At 40.6% G+C, this 23216-nt stretch overlaps 1 protein-coding gene across 1 annotated transcript; it reads left to right on the top strand.

Moving 5' to 3' along the window:
• The first annotated feature begins 735 nt into the window (after positions 1-735).
• Positions 736-22630, top strand: LOC128741267 (ATP-binding cassette sub-family A member 2). Its single transcript, XM_053836951.1, has 6 exons — positions 736-1225; positions 13994-14114; positions 14192-16241; positions 19100-19815; positions 19883-21486; positions 21545-22630. Exons 1-6 carry the CDS (start codon positions 1022-1024, stop codon positions 21740-21742), a joined length of 4893 nt encoding a protein of 1630 aa, XP_053692926.1. The 5' UTR covers positions 736-1021; the 3' UTR covers positions 21743-22630.
• Positions 22631-23216: the final 586 nt, after the last annotated feature.

Raw genomic sequence — 23216 nt, 5'->3', positions numbered from 1 at the left:
TGTCAGTGTCATTCCAATCGAGCAGACGACCAATCCAACGCGTATGCAGGCAAGAGAAAGAAAATGCGCCTTGCATACTTTTGGGATGACATGCCGCCACTCTGTATATAGTCACTCTAATCTGTATATAGAATACTAGATAGAGTTATTAAATTTTAGTCAAGAGTGGAATACGATTCAGTAATTTGCCAAATCCCAAAAGTAAAGGTATTTCAAATGAACGGTGTTTGACTCTGGACACCGCGGGCGAAAAATTGCCAAAGCATTGCTTTTTTGATTTAGCGAAAACAAGCCGTTTTACATAGAACTATTTTTATTAATCAGACTATTATTGTCAATTGCAAGGAAAATTGTACCATCCAAAGTGCGATATCGCTCATAAAAGTGCTATTTTAGCTTAAATCGTTTCGGTATCTTCGGCGCACTTTTTCGTCATCTTCCAAGCAATAAGTGCACCGAAGAGACCGAAACGATTTAAGCTAAAATAACACTTTTATGAGCGATATCGCACTTTGGATGGTATAATTTTCCTTGAAATTGACAATATTTTCATTATTTTTATGATTAATTAAACAAAATATTGATGATCCGGCGAAGTCCCAAATTTGAAAAGTTTTGAATTAAAACAAAATCTGGCAGCTTTGCTACAGTACACGTCACTTTTCCAATAAGAAACTTTTTGTGAGTGTGTTGAACATTGAACTGGTCGTGCAGCTTTCCGTGCAGTGCAGTTGAAGTAAAAGTGTTTCATTCAATCATTCATTGGTTTCAGAGTTTCATTTAGTTGTGCTAACTAAATACTGTTTAACGCAAATGTTTCGTCGTTCGTCGGTTCTTGGTGCTAGTTGTATCGCGCATAAAAATCGTATTATAGACTAATGTTCTTTACAAGATAAACGATGCCAATTCCCGAGTGGTACTCGCTGCGAATCAGTTGAAGAGACAAAAAAAATTGTTACCATTTATTGAGTTTTGTTTATATAAAGGAAACACGAAACGGGATCCCTCGGGTGCACCAACTATGACCGCAGCCAGTCCAATCGTAATTTTTCTCTACAAAGCTTGGAAGGAAAAATGGCGCCACCCAGTGCGGAATTTGTTAAATACCGTTTTTCCGATAGTAGTTATTGCGCTGTATGTGTTCAGCCGCTCCGGTTTCCAGCGCGGTGGGGCCAAACGAGTCAATTCCGAGATTGCCACTGCAACGTTTGCCTCTTTGTCGCAGGTACGTTCGGAACTTGTATGTGTGTGTATGAGTGGTACTGGTTTGTTTTGGTTTTCCAGGGTGAAATTGTAAAACTAATTATAATGCAGTTAGATGAGTTAGACAAATATGCACCCAGGAAATAGAACTAGGTGATGATGCATCAGAATAGGCATAAAGTTTCACCGAGCTTTAGCGTCTAGCCTGATTATCAATGTTATGAATTAACATTTTGCATCAATAATAATGGAAGAAATGGACAAGGAAATTATAACTTGTTATTGCCACTAATAATATAAATATGGGGACTATTAGATACTTTCACAGCATTTAGAATTCATGAGTAAAGTAAATACATCAAGAATAATTATAGTAAACGAAATAAAACAAGTTTTAAACTGAGTCAGCTATTAACGAGCAAAATGGACGATCTACGTATTAAGTATTTGGTGACACCAACTTCATTTGATAGTCAAAGTTGATATAAACTCACACTTATTAATAACGGATGTTTAAGCGTAAGCCTATACTGTTTACAATATGTATTTACATATTGAGTTTCAGTAAAGCATGAAGGGGAATTTCCCAGTTTCAAAACTGGCAATTCTTATCGTTAAACCGCTTATCGTGCTTTTTTAGCAAAATATGATTCTCATGTGTGAGCAAGTTCTTGCCTTATAGCCGAGTCTGTCGATTATAATTAACAGATGCTTTGTTTCAGCAGGTTAATGAATTTATATCGCATATCTAATGGAAATTTGTATGAGTTATGATCAACTTTGTTTCTAATACGAAGTCTGTAGTTTCATTCATTTCTCCAGCAGTAAATCACGTTCAGATTCGGTCACTAGATATTTGTTACCTTTTTGCTGCAGCATATATCGATCATTTGCGTAAATAAACAGATAACTTAGGAAATAGATAAGCTTATCGTGTATGAAGGATGAGATTTTACCATATAGGGGAAATTCCTCTATGGCTGGACAGTTAGTTGAAACTTTTGACAAATTTCACATTAAAGGTTGAAACTAAAACGTCATATTTTGTAAACCATAAAATCTGTTAATTTATTATTGTCCCACTGTATTCAAAAATTTTAATTATTTTTGAGAAATCACTAGTGTCCGAATATAGAGGCTGTTCGGTCATAGATTTACTATGGGCTGCTACGTGATTCTACTATCAATAATAATCACTGGAAGATAGCCGTGCCTTGGTGACTAAAGAATAAGTAAGATAAACCTTAAAGCTTGTGAGAAGTGAAGCTCAAAAGCCTACCACTTCAAGTTTGCTACATCATGTCTTGAAATAATTCTTTTCTCTGAAAACCCTCATGAACTCTGATAACAAAATGATATTCCGTACAACGACTCGCGTAGAACAGATAAGATAGAAAGTATTTACAAATGGTTAATTTTGTTTACTTTTCATAAGAAATTTATTATCTGATTTGAATTCAGCAGGAAAAAGCAGGGAAAGACAAACGACTGTAGATTTTTATACCTCAAAACATAATATTGAAACTTACCGTACCCATGATATTACAACTAACCGAACCGCTCAGCCAGAAAACCGACAGTCATAAATACCCAAAAACGTTTTTTTTTTGTATATCATGTCAAATAAGTAATTCTGCAACAAAACTATTTATTCCGGTTGATTGTTTATAAGACCCTAGTTTTAACTCAATCAATCAAGTCAATCATGACGCGGCCATTTAAAGATTTAAAGCAGTTTAACTGCAGTTGATTCTGGATCGCTGCGTGTGTTAGCAAGGGCCTAAGGCGAAAAAAAGAAGTAAAGCAAAATCTGTATCCTTGCATTCTAGTGTGCTGCTCGCGTTCACGTGCTTTTGGTATTGACTTGTGAGCGGGCTATGCAGAAGACGCTACAAGGCCGTTCGTTCGCGAGTGTGTAAGTTTTTTTTGTTTGATTATATGTAGTCACTTTAACAGCTTAGGTCATTCGTGACTTCTGCGGGGTTGGGATTTGAATCCGGGTCCTCGGCATGAGATGCGTGAATGCTAACCACTACACCGGGATTGACTCCGAGTGTGTAAGGTGTAGAATGTATGTATACACAGCTCCAGCGTTTGTTGTGCGTTTTCGACAGTGGAGTAAAATGCGGACATTTGACAATTTTCACATGGATTTTCTGTCATTTTTTCGCAACATATGTATTAAAATCCATATGCATTGTGTTTAGGCCTTAAGCGTTGGACGCTTTGCATCTCACACTCGCTCGCGTAAGAGTGGGCATCGTTTGCTTCTCGCTCGATTTGCTACATTTTCTTCAACTATCCTCGCTAGATCTCTGATGACTAACAGGAATTTTAGACTCTACAAACCTTGTTGATATCGATTCGTTCTGCCTGTGTAACCGAAGGGGGTTTCGCCAATGTTTTATAAGTGGCTACATTCATATCTATCACACCGTTGGTGTTAATCCGACTCATTCTTCAACATACCGTACCACAGGGGAGCTGTCTTGGACCACTTCTCTTTTCTCCTTTTAAGAATTAAATGTCAGTTCTTTCAGTTGCAAACATTTTCGAGATGAGCTTCAATAACAAGTTGATCAATACCTAGTGTCGTAGCTTTTAGTTACAAGACGAAGCATTTGTTGCAACTTTAGTGGTCACGGTGCCGCACGGGATAACCTACTAACTTTTGGTATGCACAATAACAACATTCTTTCCATAGCTAATCAGTAGATTGGGTTCATTTTTAAAATCGCAAAGGCCAATACAAGATAATCGCGTGGTTGTGAATACCCTTTTGTGCCAGCGATTTTAAATCGTAGTCTTTTTGCTGGTATTGGAATGTAGAATTCGTAACGAAACAACAGAAAGTTTGTCCATGTTGGCTAAATTGAATGTCTCTCATGAAAGTCGGTTGCCTAAAAACTTTGCGCGTTTAATTTCCGTTATATGATAATCGTATATCAAAAGCTTGACAATTTTTGCACGATTCCCCAATAAAGTAGCCATGGTTGAAGGATGCCAAAAGGCAACAAGTGTCTACCGGTATCTATTCGCGCGTTGAATGAACCGATGATGTTAATAGCACATAATCTTCGTTGTCCGTAATCAGAATTTGTGGCTCGAGCGGCACGTTCCTCGATGTCGTGTGGAAGATTTGTATCGTTGTTGTCGGTAATCTGACTTCTGACGTATTTTTTTCTTTTCTTATATCGATCCTTCGGATTTACGTTACCTGTTTCGCGAAACACGTCTTCAAATCGTATGCGAGCTCGAATAATTTATTGTTTCACCTAGCTCTCCACTAGCAACATTTCCTTCCTGTGAAACTTGTGCTTAAATCAGAGGATTCCTCGGTCGGTTATTAATCATCATAAAGAATTGGATCGCCAGAAAATGCATACAAGTTTGCCACCCTTACGTCCCCACCGCATCCTTCTATTCGGTAGGTAGCCTAACATCTAGTTTTGCTGGTTAATCAGTTTTTACATCTTACATTTACTCCACTTCCAAAGAAGTTAACGTTATGGCCACGATAGACTCATACACAAGAAAGAATAAATTTAAAGGAATTACATATTTGCACACTGAAATTCATGTGTCAGTTGGTATTCTCTATTTTAGAATTGAACATAGTTCCTTTGTCAACAAAATAAAATCGCAAGGATCAAAGTCGTTTTGACTGATATTTGATTGATTGGAATTTATTACTCAATTATCACTGACGGACGATTTCTTGTTGCTCTGATAAACGTAAAGTTTTTTTTCCTAATAAACGAACACTTTACCCAGATAAGATAAAGTGTGTTATTTACATGCCATTTAAGTGTATTATATTTACATTGCACTTGAGTACAGAAAGTAGGGGAAGCTTAATGGCCAAACACAGAATCCTTTTTTTAGCACATTTATAAACGGTAGCCTACCAATTATCACATTTGAGATCTTGCTGTAGATCTAGATAGACATTGCATCAACTTTTCGTTCGCAGGAATGAAAGAAATAACGACATTCCAACTAATCTAATCCATTTGGAATTCACAACGTATACGTGTACGGATCGGTTCCTAGTAATGCTATCTAATATGTGGTAAATGAATTATTTTGACTACAAGTGTTGGTCAGAACGTGCCGAGTCGTCGAATGAATTTCGGAGAAATCTATTTTTATCAAGACTGAGTAGTGTGTTTAATTAGAAAATCCCATTTATCGCCGCTTAGGGTGGAAGGCATACTTGTTAAAGCGCTGTTACGATCAAACTTTAATCAAATGAGAATGCGTGTAAATTGATAAAATTTTTTATTTACGAAATTAGATTATTTGTCTTTCAAAGTTCAATTTGTATAAAATACAGAAAAAATGTGCAGCTAAGACTGAACCCTGCTCGGGAAGCATGGTTAGTTTTGACAGTTCGATGGTTCGCTTCTGAGAGCCAATGAGATATGCCACAGGTGAGGAAAGAGCTTCGATATGTTTCACTGATTTTTCCTTGAATTTTTTTGCACCAACGTATGGATGTTTAACATATAATAAATTTGTTTATTCAACCCGAAATAAAATGAGATAAAGTTTATCTATCAAATAGGAGCAAATGTCACCAAAGATTCATCCAATTTCAATCTGGACTGAATAAATAAATTCGCTGTTATAGAAACATATCTTCATCCTCACTTTATATATGCTCTCATTAAGTAAAACAATTATCAATCTGTCAAATATGAAATGGTTCGCATTCTGAACTGATTTTAACCACACGAGGAGAAATAATCATCGAACTGTCAAATGTTAACTAAAAAGTTAAAAATTTCGCGAAATGGTTCACAGCCTAAGCTTCCGTATTGACTGACCTTTCAGAGTGCGAAGAACTCGAGCGGCTGTACCGTTTTAGTGATACACGAAACACACGCGCCCTGTCGCGAGCTGAAATGTGCAGAGAAATGAATGGAGATATCTTGACAGAAGGAAGGAACTTTGTTAGTTCAGCAAGCGACGGAGTTATGCCGTCCAACGTCAGGTAAAGTTAAACAAACTGAACAATAATGACAGCACGAAAGGATAGTATTGGAACGAAACTGTTACTGTATCAACTGGTTGAAGGACTACCGGAAAAGTGGAAGAATGAGAACCTTATTCCCATTTACGTTACTTATTCATTGACATCAAAGTCGCATATGAGAGTAAACCGACAAGAGCTATGGGAAATTCTGGACGAGAACGATTTTCCAGGAACTAAATTTATCAGCAGTGTAAAGGATTCAGTAGAGTGTGACAGTTTCACCACACTCCATTTTTCATTTTGCCACCAACTATAGATCACAGAATTAAGCATAAGCATAAGCATAGGATACCGCCCGTGTGCTGCTACTCCGTTATTGACCAGGACCGATGAAAATTGCAAAATGATGGCTGGAAAGAGCATACTTGGGACAGCACGCTATTCCTCATTGTGCAATCTTATCAGGTCCCTGCATGCTGATCAATACCGACGCCGGCCACGTCCGAATGCGGGTCCTGGTGGGATGGGAAGGAATGTTAGTCCAATACTTGTTGCTACTAAAGACCAGGGAATCCTCTGCATCTTCACAAGTATTTCGGGAAAGGAATTGTTGTTAGTAGATGGGGGGAGTTATATAAGACTAACCTGACTATTCAAAAATTTTCTGGTAAAGCCAGTAATTACGAAAATTAAGATACCTTTAAAAAATACCTTTTAATAAATTTAATATAATGCCATTGGTGCTCATATACAACCATAATTTGATAATTTATATCTAAAAATATTATGCACATGCGAGATTTAAAATGACTCGAAAACCTCGTGACAAATTTGAATTTATTATACCTGAAAACAAAAATCAGGCATAATGAAACAAGCCAATATAGTTCCTAAGTTGATAAGCATTTCCTCCTATCAACACTAATATGCAGAGATATAGCGCCCTACACGCTTACAATGGATACCGCACAGAGCATTTTCCATTAATTCAAGCTCTTCCGCTCCCGCAACCAAATATTCTAATATAGCAGATAATAGATCGATGCTCCGGTACCAACGCGTTCGGCGCACTCTACACCAAACAATGATCGGCTGCTGCTGCTGCCGCTGCGCTGCGTTTTACCAGTTTGCCGAGTCCAGTGAGGGAGATATAATCGCAACTCTCTGCTGTCTGCTCTGTACCGTACCGATGTCAATGCGAAAATGATCGCCACCAACTATAGATCGCAGAATTCAACAAAAACTTGGGGACGTCGATCAGGTTTCTATAGCGTCCATGATTCAGGTCCGTAAAAGGCTGCCGGAAGGATAAGTGTTCTGTAAAGCGCCAGTTTTGTACGAATTTGCAAACTACGGGACTTCAGGCTGACTACGTAATCCGTAGAAAGCCCGATACGCAGCGGCAATTCAGCACCAACTTTTCAAAAGGGCCAATCTGCAAAATGTAAACCAACCGAGTGAGGGTTTCTTTCCTTATGGTAGTCCAGCAAAAAATATCCCTCACTCGGTTTGTTTAAATTTTGCCGATTGGCCCTTTTGAAACGTTGGTGCCGAATTAGTCGGTTTTATTTTGCGACTTACATCGTTGTCACATGTCACGAGCGTATCAAGGTATATGAATTCCTTCACTACTTCATATCCTTTGTTCCTTTCCTTGTTTCCTCTTCCTATTGCCACCTCCAAGGCAATGTTAAATAGCAGGTTAGAAAGCGCATCCTCTTGCTTCAGTCTATCCAAAGTCACGAAGATGTAGCGCTCCGAGACAGACCCTGTTTGAGCCGCTCCTCACCTGGGAAACAGGTGCTCAAGCTCGCACCTCCTAGTTAGCTTAGCTGCTCCAGTATGTACATGAAGCATTTCCAGGTATGGCCATAGATTGTCCGTGTTTGACTTAGATCTGAGAGAAGGCGCTAGGTGCTTGAGAGGGCCAGAGCTGTGCGTGAGTGCGCCTTATAGAAAACGCTAATTAGACCGGTTGCGCCCGGCGTAATACTTATCAGGTTGCGTGGGGAATGCTGCACGGAAAAAGGATGAAATATGAACTCATGCGGCTCTACGGCGAACTCAGTACTTATTCATAATTTCGTCAGATTGCCGGACAAGTAACCTGAAAGAATGCAAAGCTCTGAAAGAAAGGAAAAGAAAGCAAGTTCTGGTGAGCACTAGAAGCCTGTGGAACTGAAGGCTAGCAGACACGGATGAATTACGTTATGTAAGTCTGGTTATGAAACGTAAACGTCAGGCCAATGAGGCAAATCATTTTCAGAAACTTTGAACAGAAAGTGAATCGATAAAACTAAAACTTAAACATTCGGGTAAGGCTAAGGCGTCGTTCACAAAGGACTTCCGGTATCCGGTCGATTTTTTGAGGTTTGGCGGCGGATTCCCTAGCCTGTTTGGTCTCGAGGGTGCGACTCTATGGTTTAAAGCTTCTGTCGACTACCGCGAACACCCACGTCGTGCTGCGCTCAATTAACTGTGTAGATCTATTTTGGGACAGCGCATAAATTCCAGGGGAATGGAAGATGAAATTTGTTCCATGGGTTTGTTCGCTGATAAGTTGATAACTAAAAGTGGTTCGAGATTTGTCTTCCTATTGATTCATTTGTAGTTGTTGTGTTGGAATATTGATGGCGGCTGCGCGATTGAGGACAACCGGTGTTAAGTGAGGCTGACGAGATCTCCACTTCGCTATACTACATTTTACAACTCAAGTGGTACAAAATGTTCAGGGCAAACACCTTTACAAATTCGATCTATCTATCATTTTTCCGTCATCATCATAATCATCATACTTAAAATTTGACTCTAAGATTTGACTCTAATAGCTGGCTGTGAAGTCTGTCGATAAAGAAGGGTCAAGTCTTAGAAAGACGTTTAAGCCCAAGGCTTTACTTTTTTTTTGGTAGGTAGAATATTCAGTTTGGCATAATCTTATATATAAAAAATCAGAGGGGTTGTGTACAAGACACGACCGCATATATAGGTGACGCAGGACTACGTAAGTGTCTTTGTAGTGATAGTGGCATGTATTCATGCTTGTAATCATTCGATTCTTCATGTATACATGCTATATGCAACATATATACATGCTACATGCGTTGTATGTAACATTTATCAAAGTAGTAACATTGCATACGTTCAATTCTCAAAAGATTGTACATTTGAAAACAATTTAACAAAATCAAGAACACAAACTATTGCTTTCCTGCTGCCTTACTGAAATTAAAGATTGTTTTTACTACCCACGGTTCCCCACGTTGAAGGGATTTTACCAATTTAATCCTATTTTATCAACAGCACATCTTTTCACTACACTTCTAATGGAACGGCAAGTATGCGTATTCATACAGTGTCGTGTTATAATCGAACACTACAGCTGTAGTACATTTTTCCAACACAGATATCAAATTAGCCGAGGTTTAATCGTTTCGCAGTAAAGAATTTGCGATCTGTTGGGACGACGAACTTGTGTCATTTTTTCTGGCACACTTCCCTAACACAGACATCAAATTGGACTAGGTTTAATCGCGTTCGTAAGAAATTTGTTGGTACGAGGTGGCTTTGTCACTCTTTCTGGCATACTTCCCAAGCAAGGACATCAAAATGGTCTAGGTTTAACCGCGGTGTTAAGAAATCTTGTTGAAATGAGAGAACTTTGTCACTTGTTTTGGTTTACTTCCCAAGCACAGATATTAAATTGGTATAGGTTTAGATCATCGCAAAGAATCTTCCAACCAATCACGAAGCGAGAATTCTGGTACAACATAGGTTCATTATTTTCAATTTTTCAATAGTTCAACATCAAGAATCCATACTTTTCTTCATTTGGGTCAATTCTTAGAAGATTTTCCGATCGATTGGTGTAAAAATATTGAAAATCGATCGGAAAACCGCTAAGCTATTAGCGCTCAAAACCTTTCATTTTTCGTGACGCTCGCATTTTTCGATTTTTTGGAATGACACCCTATCTCAAAACTTGCCGTAAGACGTAGTCCTACGTCAAAACTAGCTGACCCGACAAACTTCGTATTGCCACAAATTAACCTGTGTTGTACATAAATCATGAATCTCGGATGATCTTTGTCACTTCTCGAGTTTTGCAAGCCCCCCAGTGGGCGGCGCTTCCGACGGCGAGTCACCGGCAACACTCGCGACCGGCTCGTCCTGAATGATCTAGTGTTACTATAGATAGTTTTTGTGGTCTTGTTATTGATTAATGTTTTATGGAAGAGTCTCGAATTTCTCGAGTTGGATTAGTTTTTGAGTTTCGCAAAAATTTCTGTTTTATTTGTATGAGAGTCCGTATCCCCCTACCACAGGGGTGAGAGGTCTCTAACTATCATAAAATAAATTCAAGACTCAAAAATCTCCTACATGCTAAATTTGGTTCCATTTGCTTGATTAGTACTCAAATTATAAGGAAATTTGTATTTCATTTGTATGGGAGCCCACCCTCTTAAAAGGGAAAGGGGTCGTAATACACCACAGAAAAAAAATTCTGCCTTTTTAAACTCTCACATGCCAAATTTGGTTCCATTTGCTTGATTAGTTCTAAAGTTATGAGCAAATTTGTATTTCGTTTGAATGGGAGCCCCCCCCCCCCCCTCCTAAAAAGGTAAGAAGTCCTAATTCATCATGGGAAAAATGGTTGCCTCCAAAAACACCCACATGCCAAATATGGTTCCATTTGCTTGATTAGTTCTCGAATTATGAGGAAATTTGTATTTCATTTGTGTAGAAGCCCCCCCTCTAGAAGTGTGGAAGGATCCTAATTCACCGTAGAAAATATTTTTGCCTCCAAAAACCTCCACATGCCGAATTTGGTTCTATTTGCTTGATTAGTTCTCGAGTTATGGGGAAATTTGTATTTCATTTGTATTGGAGCCCCCCTCCTAATGTGGGAAGAGGTCCTAATTCATCACAGAAAAAATTCTTGCCTCCAAAAACACCTACACGCCAAATTTGGTTCCATTTACTGGATTAGTTCTCGAGTTATGAGGAAATTTGTATTTCGTTTGTATAGGACCCCCTTCCTAAAGTGGGGAGGGGTCTCAATTCATCATTGAAAAAAAAATTTTCTCCAAAAAACACACATGCCAAATTTGGTTCAATTCGCTTGATTAGTTCTCGAGTTATGAGGAAATTTGTATTTCATTTGTACAGGAGCCCCTCCTCTTAAAGTGGGGAGGGGTCCTAATTCACCATAGAAAATTTTCTTGCTCTCGAAAACCTTCACATGCCAAATTTGGTTGCATTTGCTTGATTAGTTCTCGAGTTATGAGGAAATTTGTATGGAAGTCCCCCCTCTTAAAGGGGAGAGGAGTTATAATTCCTCTTATAAAGAGGGGAGGGGTCTCAATTCACCATAGAATAAATTCTTGTCACCAAAAAAAACACCCACATGCCAAATGTTGTTCTATTTGCTTGATTAGTTCTCGAGTTAGGAGGAAATTTGTATTTCATTTGTACAGGAGCCCCCCCTCTTAGAGTGGGGAGGGGTCCTAATTCACCGTAGAAAATTTTCTTGCCCTCGAAAACCTTCACATGCCAAAGTTGGTTCCATTTGCTTGATTAGTTCTCGAGTTATGAGGAAATTTGTATGGAAACCCCCCCTCTTAAAGGGGAGAGGAGTTATAATTCCCCTTATAAAGAGGGGAGGGGTCTCAAATTACCCTAGAATAAATTCTTGTCACCGAAAACACCCACATGCCAAATTTGGTTCTATTTGCTTGATTAGTTCTCGAGTTATGCAGAAATTTGTGTTTCATTTGTATGGGAGCCCCCCCTCTTAGTGGGGGGAGGGGTCTCTAACCATCACTAAAACCTTTCCTGGACCCAAAAACCTCTACATGCAAATTTTCACGCCGATTGGTTCAGTAGTTTTTGATTCTATAAGGAACACAGGACAGACAGACAGACAGACAGACAGAAATCCTTCTTTATAGGTATAGAAGATGGAAGTGAAAAAGTTCGACCGCGTATCACTTGAGAACGGAGCGTCCGATTTGAGCCGTCTTTTACGGCGAGAAAAGTTGAAAAATTTACTCGGAAGATAGGAAAACTCGAAAAATTAGTTTTCCATATAAAACCCGCAACGCATTGTATGCGCCATGTCGTTGGCTGCTATGATCATCGTAGGATTTTTTGCAGCACCTTTTTCGTATTCAAACAAACACGTGGTTACCTTCATTGGAATCGCCACATCTAACAATGCTATTAAACATTTTGGGGGTTTACAATTTCAGAAAATAACCAATCAATAGGTCCAACTTATTAATCAACCTAAACTCAAGCCTAAAGTGTCAGCAATAAAATTCGTTAATTTCATTCATTCGTTCATTCATTTATCAAATTTATGAAACAAACACGAATCATTTTTATTCCTTTTTACATCGGATGCGTAGCCAGGAGATGCAGGTTAACAAAAGGTTTAAGCACTAAATTCACTAAATTGCCACTTCCCAATCGTCAAATGAAGAATACATTTTGCATATGTTATAACGGATTATGAGCATATTCGGCTTAACTGAATATCAAGCTAATAAATCAACAGTAAGAGCATATGATTTAAAATTTAAAAAAAATAGTGAACGAAGCAACTATTATACATCGTATTTAAGGGATCAGTCCCTGCGTAGTGGTTATCATTCACGCCTTTCACGCCGAGGACCCAGGTTCAAATCCCAACCCCGCAGAAGTCACGAATGACCCAAGCTGGTTAAAGTGGCTGTAATCAAAACAAAAAACAATCGTATTTAACATTCAGTCGATTTCATTTCGTATTAGACTCTTTAGAAGTGTAAAAAGGTTTATAAAATGACGCTTTTATGTTAAATTGCTTTAGTGCGTGAATTACCAAAGGAACAATACAGCGATCAATTGATTTTGTGGAATAATAAAATTTAGTTTGTTTTGAGAATTGAGAATAACAGTTATCGAGATTCATCGATGCAATTCCTTTGGGTAATTCTTATCAATAGATTTATGAATCAAAAAAAAAAAAAATCTGATGACTATTGATATTGAATACATATCAGAATATAAAATTGGCCCTTAAATTATCGAGAAATTCCAAAGTTGCAGCAGACGATATTAGCCGTCGTACCAAATTTTACAACAAATATATTAACATCCAGTATTACTATTATTAACCAGCAGAGTTTATAAAACAAGACTCAATGCAACTACCACAAACACGACTGTTGATATTGCGGGGATTGGCAAACCAACTTTTACACCGATATGCAGAACTTCTTAGACAACGGCAAAACTTGACTTATACCTAGAAAATATCCCTTTTTCTAAAACGCAGCAGGAGTTCATCTGAAGTTTACATATCGTATATTTAGCCCAATTTGTGGCAGTACGAAGTTTGCCGGGTCTTCTAGTATCTCAAATAAAAATTCAGAGGTTTTGCCCCATAGTGCTGAGTATTACATTTAGCTAAACCGTTCAAAGACACATTCCAGCGTTACGGAACACAATTAGCACCCATTGTTACCGTGTGAGTCGCCTCCTGTTTCACTAATTTCTTGACAAATACCTTGTAAAATAATTGTTAAAAGAGTATTTTATCTTCCACTAGAATGCAAGGGGTTTGATGAAACAGGAACCGATCTGCATAGTAGGGATAGTGTCCCGTAATGCTGGAATGGGTCCAAACCGTTATTTACGATCATGGCAAAACATAACATAACTATTATGAGGGAGAGGCAAGCTCACTTGCCGCATATGATTTGAGAAAATATTCTGCAAATTTAACATTTATAGCCAAGTACCGATAAATGCTTCCAATTTTTCGTCCCACAGGATGACTTGGTAGGATTTTACCCCGCCGGATACTCCAGCAAGCTTTTCTACTCGCCAAAGAATGCGTTCACCGAGGAGCTGATCGAACTTGTTCGGGTAAAGCTGTTTATCACCTTCGATCGTAAGTTTCTTCCTTTCTAAAGCCATATATGAACCACTTGAGGGTTTTAATGCATTGCTTTTTTTCCGTCCGTCCAGGTGTGGAAGCATTTGCGACGGCTGGCGAAATGGAGCAAGCCATTCTAACCAGCCAGGAGTTTTATGCAATCGATTTCGCCGTTAATTCGTCGGAAGCGTGGCTCTCGTACACGATTCGCAGCAAGAACAATAACTTTCGAACGGAGCAAATCTATTCGCGTGATGTTTACGGTAGCTATCTGAAGGATCACAACGAATACTTCGAAAGTGGATTCCTTGCACTGCAGTATGCGATCGAAAAATCGTTCGTAGAAATCCGAACTGGACTCTCGGAAGAGACTCTGCCAGAGTACAACTATCAGCACGTACCGCTGATGGCAGATCGACCGCAGGAGTCGTCGGAAATTTTTGTTGTCAGCCTGATGCTAGCGGTATTTATATCGGTGGCCTGTACTTATCTGTTGCTCGTTCCGTTGGTGGAGGAAAAAAGTTCCGGTATGAAGGAGTATCTTAAGATTGCCACTCCGGCCAGCTACTGGAACGAAATAGCCTACTTCATCACGAATTTTGCCCACCTTGGTGTCGTTTCCATGGTGTGCATGATAATAACCAACACCGCAGCAGTGTGGGAGCTAACTATAGCTCAGATCGTTTATTCCTACATTCTTTTGTTTTTGTTTCTAGTTTGTACCATTATGTTTACCTTTTTCGTCAGCACACTTCTTGAGTCGGTAACCATTTCGACCATAGTTGCTCCGATCTGCTACTTTGCTCCGGTCGTATTCACTTCGGCTCAAAAACGATTCGAACCGTACCTAACGTTTTTCCCAATGGTAGGCTTCAAAGTTGGCGTTTCGATTCTACACGACTATCAGAACTCATGGCATAGCTTCACGGTAGGCGATGCCTTCGTAACCGGTCACCCAGGAAATAATAGTATAAGTCTCTTTGAGGTTATGTTAATGCTCGTTATGGGTACATCGATTTGGGCTTTCTTCTGGTTTTATATATCCAACGTGCGACCAGGGCAGTATGGCACGCCGAAGCCCTGGCTGTTCCTGTTCAATAGCGAATACTACCAAAAGGGTAAAAATAAGGTACAAAATGGTTATGATCGATCAAGCCTCACAGATGGTGAGGGCAGCAACAATGCCAAAGGAGCAATGGAAAACGGCGATCATCTGGAGAAAGTGGTTAGGATCGATCATTTGTACAAAATTTTCAAAACGTCATTCGGAACGCGAACGGCTGTCAATGATCTCTCGTTAAGAATTTATAAAAATAAAATAACAGCCCTGCTTGGTCACAACGGGGCAGGAAAAACCACTACAATGAACATTATAACCGGTATGACCCCACGTACATCCGGCAAGATCGAAATTGACGGGGAAGATAATGCCAACAACTATCGGCAGCAAATCGGTTTCTGTCCGCAGCACAATGTTGCGCTTAGCTTTATGAACTGTCGGGAGCATCTAATCTTTTTCGGAGCCCTCAGAGGGATGAGCATGTCGGAAGCGGAACGACAGGCAGATGAAATACTAGAGAAAGTTAATTTGCAGGACAAAAGCGAACAAGTAGTATCAAAACTATCCGGTGGCATGAAACGACGGCTTTGTCTAGCGAATGCGATTATCGGCCGTACTAAGCTGTTGATACTGGACGAACCTACTTCCGGGCTGGATCCCGAATCCCGCAGGGACATCTGGGATATTCTACTGAAATTGAAGAAGAACCACACCATCCTAATTACGACACACTTCATGGAGGAAGCCGACGTACTCGGCGATTGGATTGCCATCATGGAAAATGGAGAGCTGATAGCGTTCGGTACTTCGATTTTCCTGAAATTTCACTATGGAAAGGGTTACACGCTGAAGCTGCTGAAGAAGGGTAATTTCAACCGGGGCGAGGTGATGGACAAAATCAATCACTATATTCAAGGAGCAGTGGAAAAGCCGGCGGTTGAACCGGTGTTTTCCATTACGTTGCCGTACATTTGTATTGAACAGTATGCACCACTGCTGAAGGAGCTTGAGGACAGCAAAGACGTGCTCGGAATCGATTCTATCAGCATCACAAATGCCACGCTGGAGGAAGTTTTCTTGAAGTAAGTAAGAACACATGTTTTTATTTGTTTTATACATTTGCTTATTCGTGTTGTTTTGAATGTGCTCATGGACTGGGAATTAAATGGTAATCTTGAGTTAGAATAATATTTAAACAATGTTATAATAGTTTTCAGATATAACACCATTTAAAATTTAGTCCTTGGAATTAGACTTCGCAGCTTGCCGAGAGGTACGCGCGAATACTGCTACGCAGCTTCCCGAGATTCGAGAACTACCTGCTAACACTGGATCACTGCCTTCTTCCGAGGAGTTCGGTGCTTCAAATCTCGAAAACAGTGTGGGCAGAATACACTTGACATTGGAGAAGTCGCTACCGCAGCGCTAGATGATGAGCCTCGGAGAATACAAAATGATAGGTTTGATGGGGAATGGGGAATGATCTTGAGGAATAAAAAGTGCCAACAGAAAGACAGAGAGCGTGAAGAATTAGAACAATTGTTTCGAGCTAATGACACGTGAAAGTTTTACAAGAAGGTGAACCAAACTCGCAAGGGTTACACACCGAAACCGGACATGTATGTATAGAGTCGAGAAAGGGAATCTAGTCACAAACGAGTTCGAGGTGGTCGACAGATGAAACTAGTTCTTCGATAAACACCTCATTGACGAAGTTGCAGAAGGAGGCGAAAAGGAAGTTAACCTAGGAGGTGCCCATGGAAGATAGTAATGTTCCAGCACCTGATCTCCAAGAAGTCAAACGAGAAATCGAGTTGCTGAATACCAACAGAGCCGCCGGTAAGGATCGCTTACCGACAGAGCTTTATAAATGTGAACGCTGGCATCGGCTCTACACTGGGTAATTCCTAAAATTTGGGAAAAGGAGAAACTACCGCAGGTATGGCTGGAAGGTGTGATTTCTCACGCCTACAAAAAGAGTCGTCGGCTCAACTGCTGAAACTATTGCGACATAACGCCGATAAACGTCGCGTACTACGAAACAAATTTTTACCATCCGATAGATCTCACAGTCGGAAGTACAACGTACCCACGCATAACATCAATTTCAAAGCAGCGTACGATACAATCGATTGAGACTAGCTATGGTAGATAATGCACGAACACGGTTTTTCCGACAAATTGACGCGTCTAATCAAAGCTATACATTAGATCGAGTGATGTGTTTCGAGCGCATCTCGGGGACACTCTCGAGTCACTTCGAGACGCGGCGAAGGTTGAGACAAGATGATAGCTCATCCTACATGCCGTTCAACATCGCTCTTGAGTGGTTGATTCGACGAGTGGGCATCGAAACGAAAGGCACGATTTTCACCGAGGGTAGCTAACTTCTAGGCTTAGCTATGCAGATGCCTTTGATACCAATGCCAGGGTTTTTGCGACGGCAGAGGCTACTTCCGAAATACGAAATACAGCTTGAGAAAAACAAAAAAGAAGAGGAAAAAAAGGCCAAAAAGATAAAATTTTGTCTTTTTTTTCTCTGGTTGTGTTTCGTTTACAAAGCTCAAAAGTTATAAAAGTCTTTATCAAGTGGAATGCTTATGTGTATGATCGCTTTTCGGCCACTTCCCGTGGTCAAAATTAGTATCAAATTAAGCGCAAAAGACTGCAGAATCCAAATCTGAAAAAATAATGAAATTTTCAAAAGTTTTAGTAATTTATGTCCCTTTAATAAACAATAACTAGGAAATCATGATATTTCCTGTAGATGGAAAGCAGGCCATCTAGATAAAAGTTACCAAGAAAAGGGGCCTATCTGAAAATGGAAACTGGTGCAACATCATGTTTCTCTCACACTCAAAGCACTCTGCACTCTTGCACTCTTAAACGAATTCAAGAGAAAATTCGCGCTACTTTTCAGCGGTAGCAAGTTGGATTAGAGCAAATCCATGCATTGCAGGACTACTTCTAGTATTAAATCAGGAAAACATGCGAAGTAACACTAAAGCCAGCTAAGTGCCATGCAATGTTATTAATCAAGCGAGAAACAAACTCCACTCCACTGACACAAGCGTACGACAAACCACCGCTGGTATTATGTGCATACATTCTGCTACCTACACACCCGCGAGTGCACAGCCTTCTACCGTCCAACAGGCCAACAACTCGCTAGCGCGAGTGGAACACTAGAATGTATGCTAAGGATACAGACTTTGCTTTACTTCTTGTCTTCTTCATCGTGACCTTGCCCGCGATCCTTATCAACGACTCGGGTCGTAATGATGATTGAGAGCGACGACCGCGACTGACAGCTAAATACACGCTCGCAAAAACTCGTTGCAGTTTATGAAAAATAAGAAAAGGAGTTCGAAATAGTTGCTCATGTTAGTCTGTTGGTTAGAACGAGAGCCCGTGTGTGAAAAAATTTAGCCGCACGAGTACGGGCCTCGCAGCAGTGGTCCCAGACAAGCTAATTCATCTCATTCCGCATAAGGCGTAAGGTTTTCTGCGGTTTACTTATACGTAAGATCCTAAAAGGTTTACCAACAGAGAGCAAAGTATTGTTCGAGTTTTTTGATCTCACACTTGGATCTCTAATTCGGCACTCCGGCGGCAATATCGACAGCCTCACATAGAAACAGCACTTCGGGAGCGTGAGTTCAGGTAGATCGGGTATATCTTAAGAAGAGGAGCGAATGAAAATTTGCAGGAAGCCGTTTATTCACGTTATTCAACACTATAATCAGACTGCAATCAAATAGCATTTCACAGCATCAAACGCTGCGCAATTTGGCGAACTCTGGGAATCGGCACTTAAACCTGCATAAACGCACAAATTATCTTTTTTAGTTCCGCTGCAGTACATTCAAAAATATTGTCAAATTTATGACACCTAGAAGCGACGGGTCATTCTCATCAATTACTTTCTCTTCCCCCGCAGTTCTTCCTCAGACAACAAAGCCCTCGAACTGGACCAGAGTTTCGACGTTCCGGACGCTCCAATAAAACCACGCATTTTGTCCGCCAGTAGCAACCAACCAAAGCCCCCGGAGAAGAATCACCAACCGCTACTGCTGTCCATGGTACAGCAACAGAAAGCGATTGCCTACAAAAAGTTTATACACGTGAAGCAAAATGCTCACATCTACGCCTTTATGTCGGCCCTGCCGATCTTCGTAACCTTTCTCTGCTTTCTGCTGCGTAGTGGTTACTCTAGCACCGAGTACGATTCGATTGCCCTGCACCATTCGACGGTTAACCGTGCCTTCGCCGTCGTTGTTCTCAACGACAAGGACCGTCCGTTTAACGTTGCTACCATCCGGGAGGAAGCCTATTTCAAAAATTTAGACATAATCGTAGCAGAGGACCAACAGATCGAAGGTTTTCTGGTCCAAGAAGGGGGCAAGGATTGGAAGCGCTACCACGATGCCCTGGTGGCAGCCATCGAGTTTAACGTTAGCGATCGCAGTTTGAAAATATTACACAACAACAATCTGCTGCACAGTGCCGCTATTGCAGCCAACATCGGAAGCAATCTGCTGTTGCATTACTACGGTTACCCGAAGGCTGAGGTCACCGTTCAGAACAGTCCTTCCACGCGCCGCTTTCAGGTGGATTCACTGACGCCGTATATGTTTACGGAAGGAATTGCTTTGCGTAGGAATCATCTCACTGAATTAAGTTACGTTAAGTTGCACCTCAAAGTTTTTTGCTTTTCTTCTAGTGTTCATGCTGTACATACTTCAGTACCTTCAGTTGCCCTTTCTGGAAGCATCGAGTGGTTTCAAGCAGCTTCAGAACGTCAACCGGTACGTGTACTGGGGTGGCACATTTCTGCTGGACTTGGCGCTTCACGCGTTCGTTTGCCTGCTAGTGTTCGCGCTAGCGGTGAACATGGATCGTGAGGCACTGTTCACCAGAACCGAGCATAACCAAATTTTTGGTATTCTTCTACTGTACGGTGTGGCTGCTTTGCCGGTGATATATCTGATCAGTCAGTGCGTGGATAAAATGGATACGGCCGTAACGGCCATGAGCTACCTTATGATTGTGGGCGTGTTTGGTGTGCTTTTGCTTTCCGATGGCTACGATCGAATACGGGAGAATGAGGGCCTAATTTCACTGTTCCACATTGTTCCGGAGTTCGCATTGAAGCACTCGCTGCGAGTGGTCTACGAAAACCACAAGGTTACAAAGATCGAAGCATTAATCAGGGCGAATTCCATCGATCGCCCCAGCAAAGAACCTCTCCCTCAACTCGGTTTGACTAACATCTACGTGATGGTACCGTTGATGTGGTTCGTGTTGTGGTTGGTACTAAACTTGATCGTGGAAGACATGTATCGGATGGATGCTATTTTGAACGCAAAGGCACGGCTGGACCTGTACTTTAAGAACAATCTGCGACGTGGCAAAACAAAAAAGAATGGCCTTGATCAACCGGATTCGAACTACGAAATGGGCTCCGGCGTCGACGACGATGTGGATGCGGAGTCTCGTAAAATAGAAGAAATGATCAACAAGGAGCCGCCGGAATTTGCCCGGCACAGTATCGCCATTTATAACTTGCGCAAAAAGTACTTAAACCTTTCGGCGGTAAAGGGGATCAGTTTCGCAGTCAAACAAGGCGAATGCTTCGGACTTTTGGGGATGAACGGAGCTGGAAAAACAAGTACTTTTCAAATGATCACCCGAAATCTACCGACAACGGACGGAACAATCTACTTGAACGAACTAGAGGTTCGGCAATCATCCGATTACCACTATCGTTCGCAGTATGGCTACTGCCCACAGGGGGATTCCCTGCTGGACTTCATGACTCCCTATCAAATAATCAACTACTGTGCTTTGATGAAAAATTTAACAAACCGGGAAAATCTGATCAATCAGTGGCTGACCGATCTTGACATTCTGCCCTTCGCGCATAGTCGCATCAATGAGTGCTCGGGTGGTACGAAGCGTAAAATCAACACAATTCTCGCGATGTTGGGTGATCCTCCCATCGTGTTTCTGGACGAACCTACAACGGGCGTCGATCCGAAATCCCGCCATTTCGTGTGGAACAGGATCAAAATGCTACAGCGACTAGAGCAAACTATTATTCTCACCTCTCATAGCATGGATGAGTGCGAAGAGCTGTGCAATCGACTGTCGATTATGGTAGACGGCCGGCTGCGCTGCATCGGATTCATTCAGCGACTGAAGGAGAAGTACGGAAAAGGGTTCAATTTGTTCCTCAAACTGAAAAATTGCAGTCAAGAGGATACCTGCAAACTAATTGCCGAGACACGACAGCAAGTTCCATGTTCACTCAAGGAAGAACATGATGTGAGTGAAACAAGTCTCTAAATCTAAAGCAAGATTTAATTTTCTACTTTACTTTCAGGGCATGTTAAAATTCCTTGTGCAAGAACGGATACCACTGTCGGAACTGTTTACGAAAACGACAAACCTGGCGGCGGAGTACCGCCAACTGATCGATAGTTTCTCGATAAATGAAACCTCGCTGGAGGACATATTTCTTAGCTTTAGGCCACCGTCGACGACAAGCTCGCGGTGTCAACAAGTGAGCGATATCGTTTAAGTACAATGGGTACTTATAAAGTGGATTAGTGTCGACAAATTCACCACTGACACTGTCCCATGTCCTGTCCGACATCAACGATGCAATCTATATCTATAACTAAATACGTGTGTTTGTGCAAGTGTGTGTTCGTTTGATACGAGGTTGTGGTTTGGCCAGGCCAAACCATTCACACGATATCGAATATTGAAACGACCAAATGTTATTTAAGGAATTTGTTTAAAAAATGCTTCTAAGTTTTAATGCCGGCTGCTACTTTTTTTAAATGATCATCAATCAATTGTCAAGTTTCGTTGAGACATATCCATTCCATGCGCATCGTTTCCTAACCTCCTAAATTTAGAACGTGTTTTAGGCCTAAGACCTATTATGGTCAGCTAATCCTTTTAGTTAGGTAAGTAAGAATATTTCGAAATCGATTATTGGCACATTTGGTACGTGCACCAGCGCGAATAGAGAAAATTTCCAGTCACCAACGCAGGCAAAACTGTGATTTTTTAGATCGGGCTTTTGTTATCTACAGTTTTTTCCAAAATCCAGAAAATTTGGTTAATTTTCCTATGATGATTTTAGTCCGCAAACCTCTGACGTTCTGATAGTATCACAAAAGACAGTCGACCGAGTAACTGCACTCCAGAATAGACCGTGACGCTACTTGCTTGCGTATCATCGACGGGTGATGGTTTACGACCAGTTTTACTTGTACTACGTTGTACTATGCCAAGGAATAATGAAAAAACTAGCCTGACGCCAGATGCAGGTCGACGGACCTCGTCATCCATCTCACACACAGAACGGGACGACTGGTGAACGTTGGCTGCAAAGTTCTGGCTGTGGCAGATCAGTCCGGTCCGGGTTTTTCTTGTCGAGCCATGTTTCGGTAATTAAGATAAGGTAATTAAGATAAAAAGTGGAAGTTAAGAAAAAGACGGAAGCATATAGCAGCGAAAAAAGCAACCGTACTATTTTATTCCTCTATATGTGGAAATATTCCAAAAGAGAGACAAAATCGAAACACTATTTGTGTTACCACTTTTTGATCGTCGGGCTGTTTGAACTTCCACTTTTGTTCTTTGATGATGATGATCATACGAAATTTCTCTTGAATTAACAATATGAAAAATATGTTCAGAACAGATTTCCTGACATTTTGATATTAATATCACAACATTCTGACCATCTTTTGATGAAAAAAGGGTATCTATTAAGGGTATCTATACCTCAATTTTTTTCTATGAGTAATTTACATGCTTTATTTTAATTTTGTGAAAAAAATATTTGGGCATAAAAAACGAAAAAGAGAAGTTGGACTATTTTATACCTGGCGGCCCTCCAGATCGGTATTTTTCCATGAAAATCAACACTCGAGCTTCTTTTTGGTGTATTTCCATGATAAAGTAGTCATTTGCTCCGAAGCGTTTTTGCGATGTTGCCCGATGTTTACGCCTCGTCGACCTCAAGGTAGGACATTGAA

Source organism: Sabethes cyaneus, chromosome 3, assembly GCF_943734655.1.
Source record: "Sabethes cyaneus chromosome 3, idSabCyanKW18_F2, whole genome shotgun sequence".
Classification (NCBI taxonomy): domain Eukaryota; kingdom Metazoa; phylum Arthropoda; class Insecta; order Diptera; family Culicidae; genus Sabethes; species Sabethes cyaneus.
This window is presented reverse-complemented; position numbering and strand designations above follow the sequence as displayed.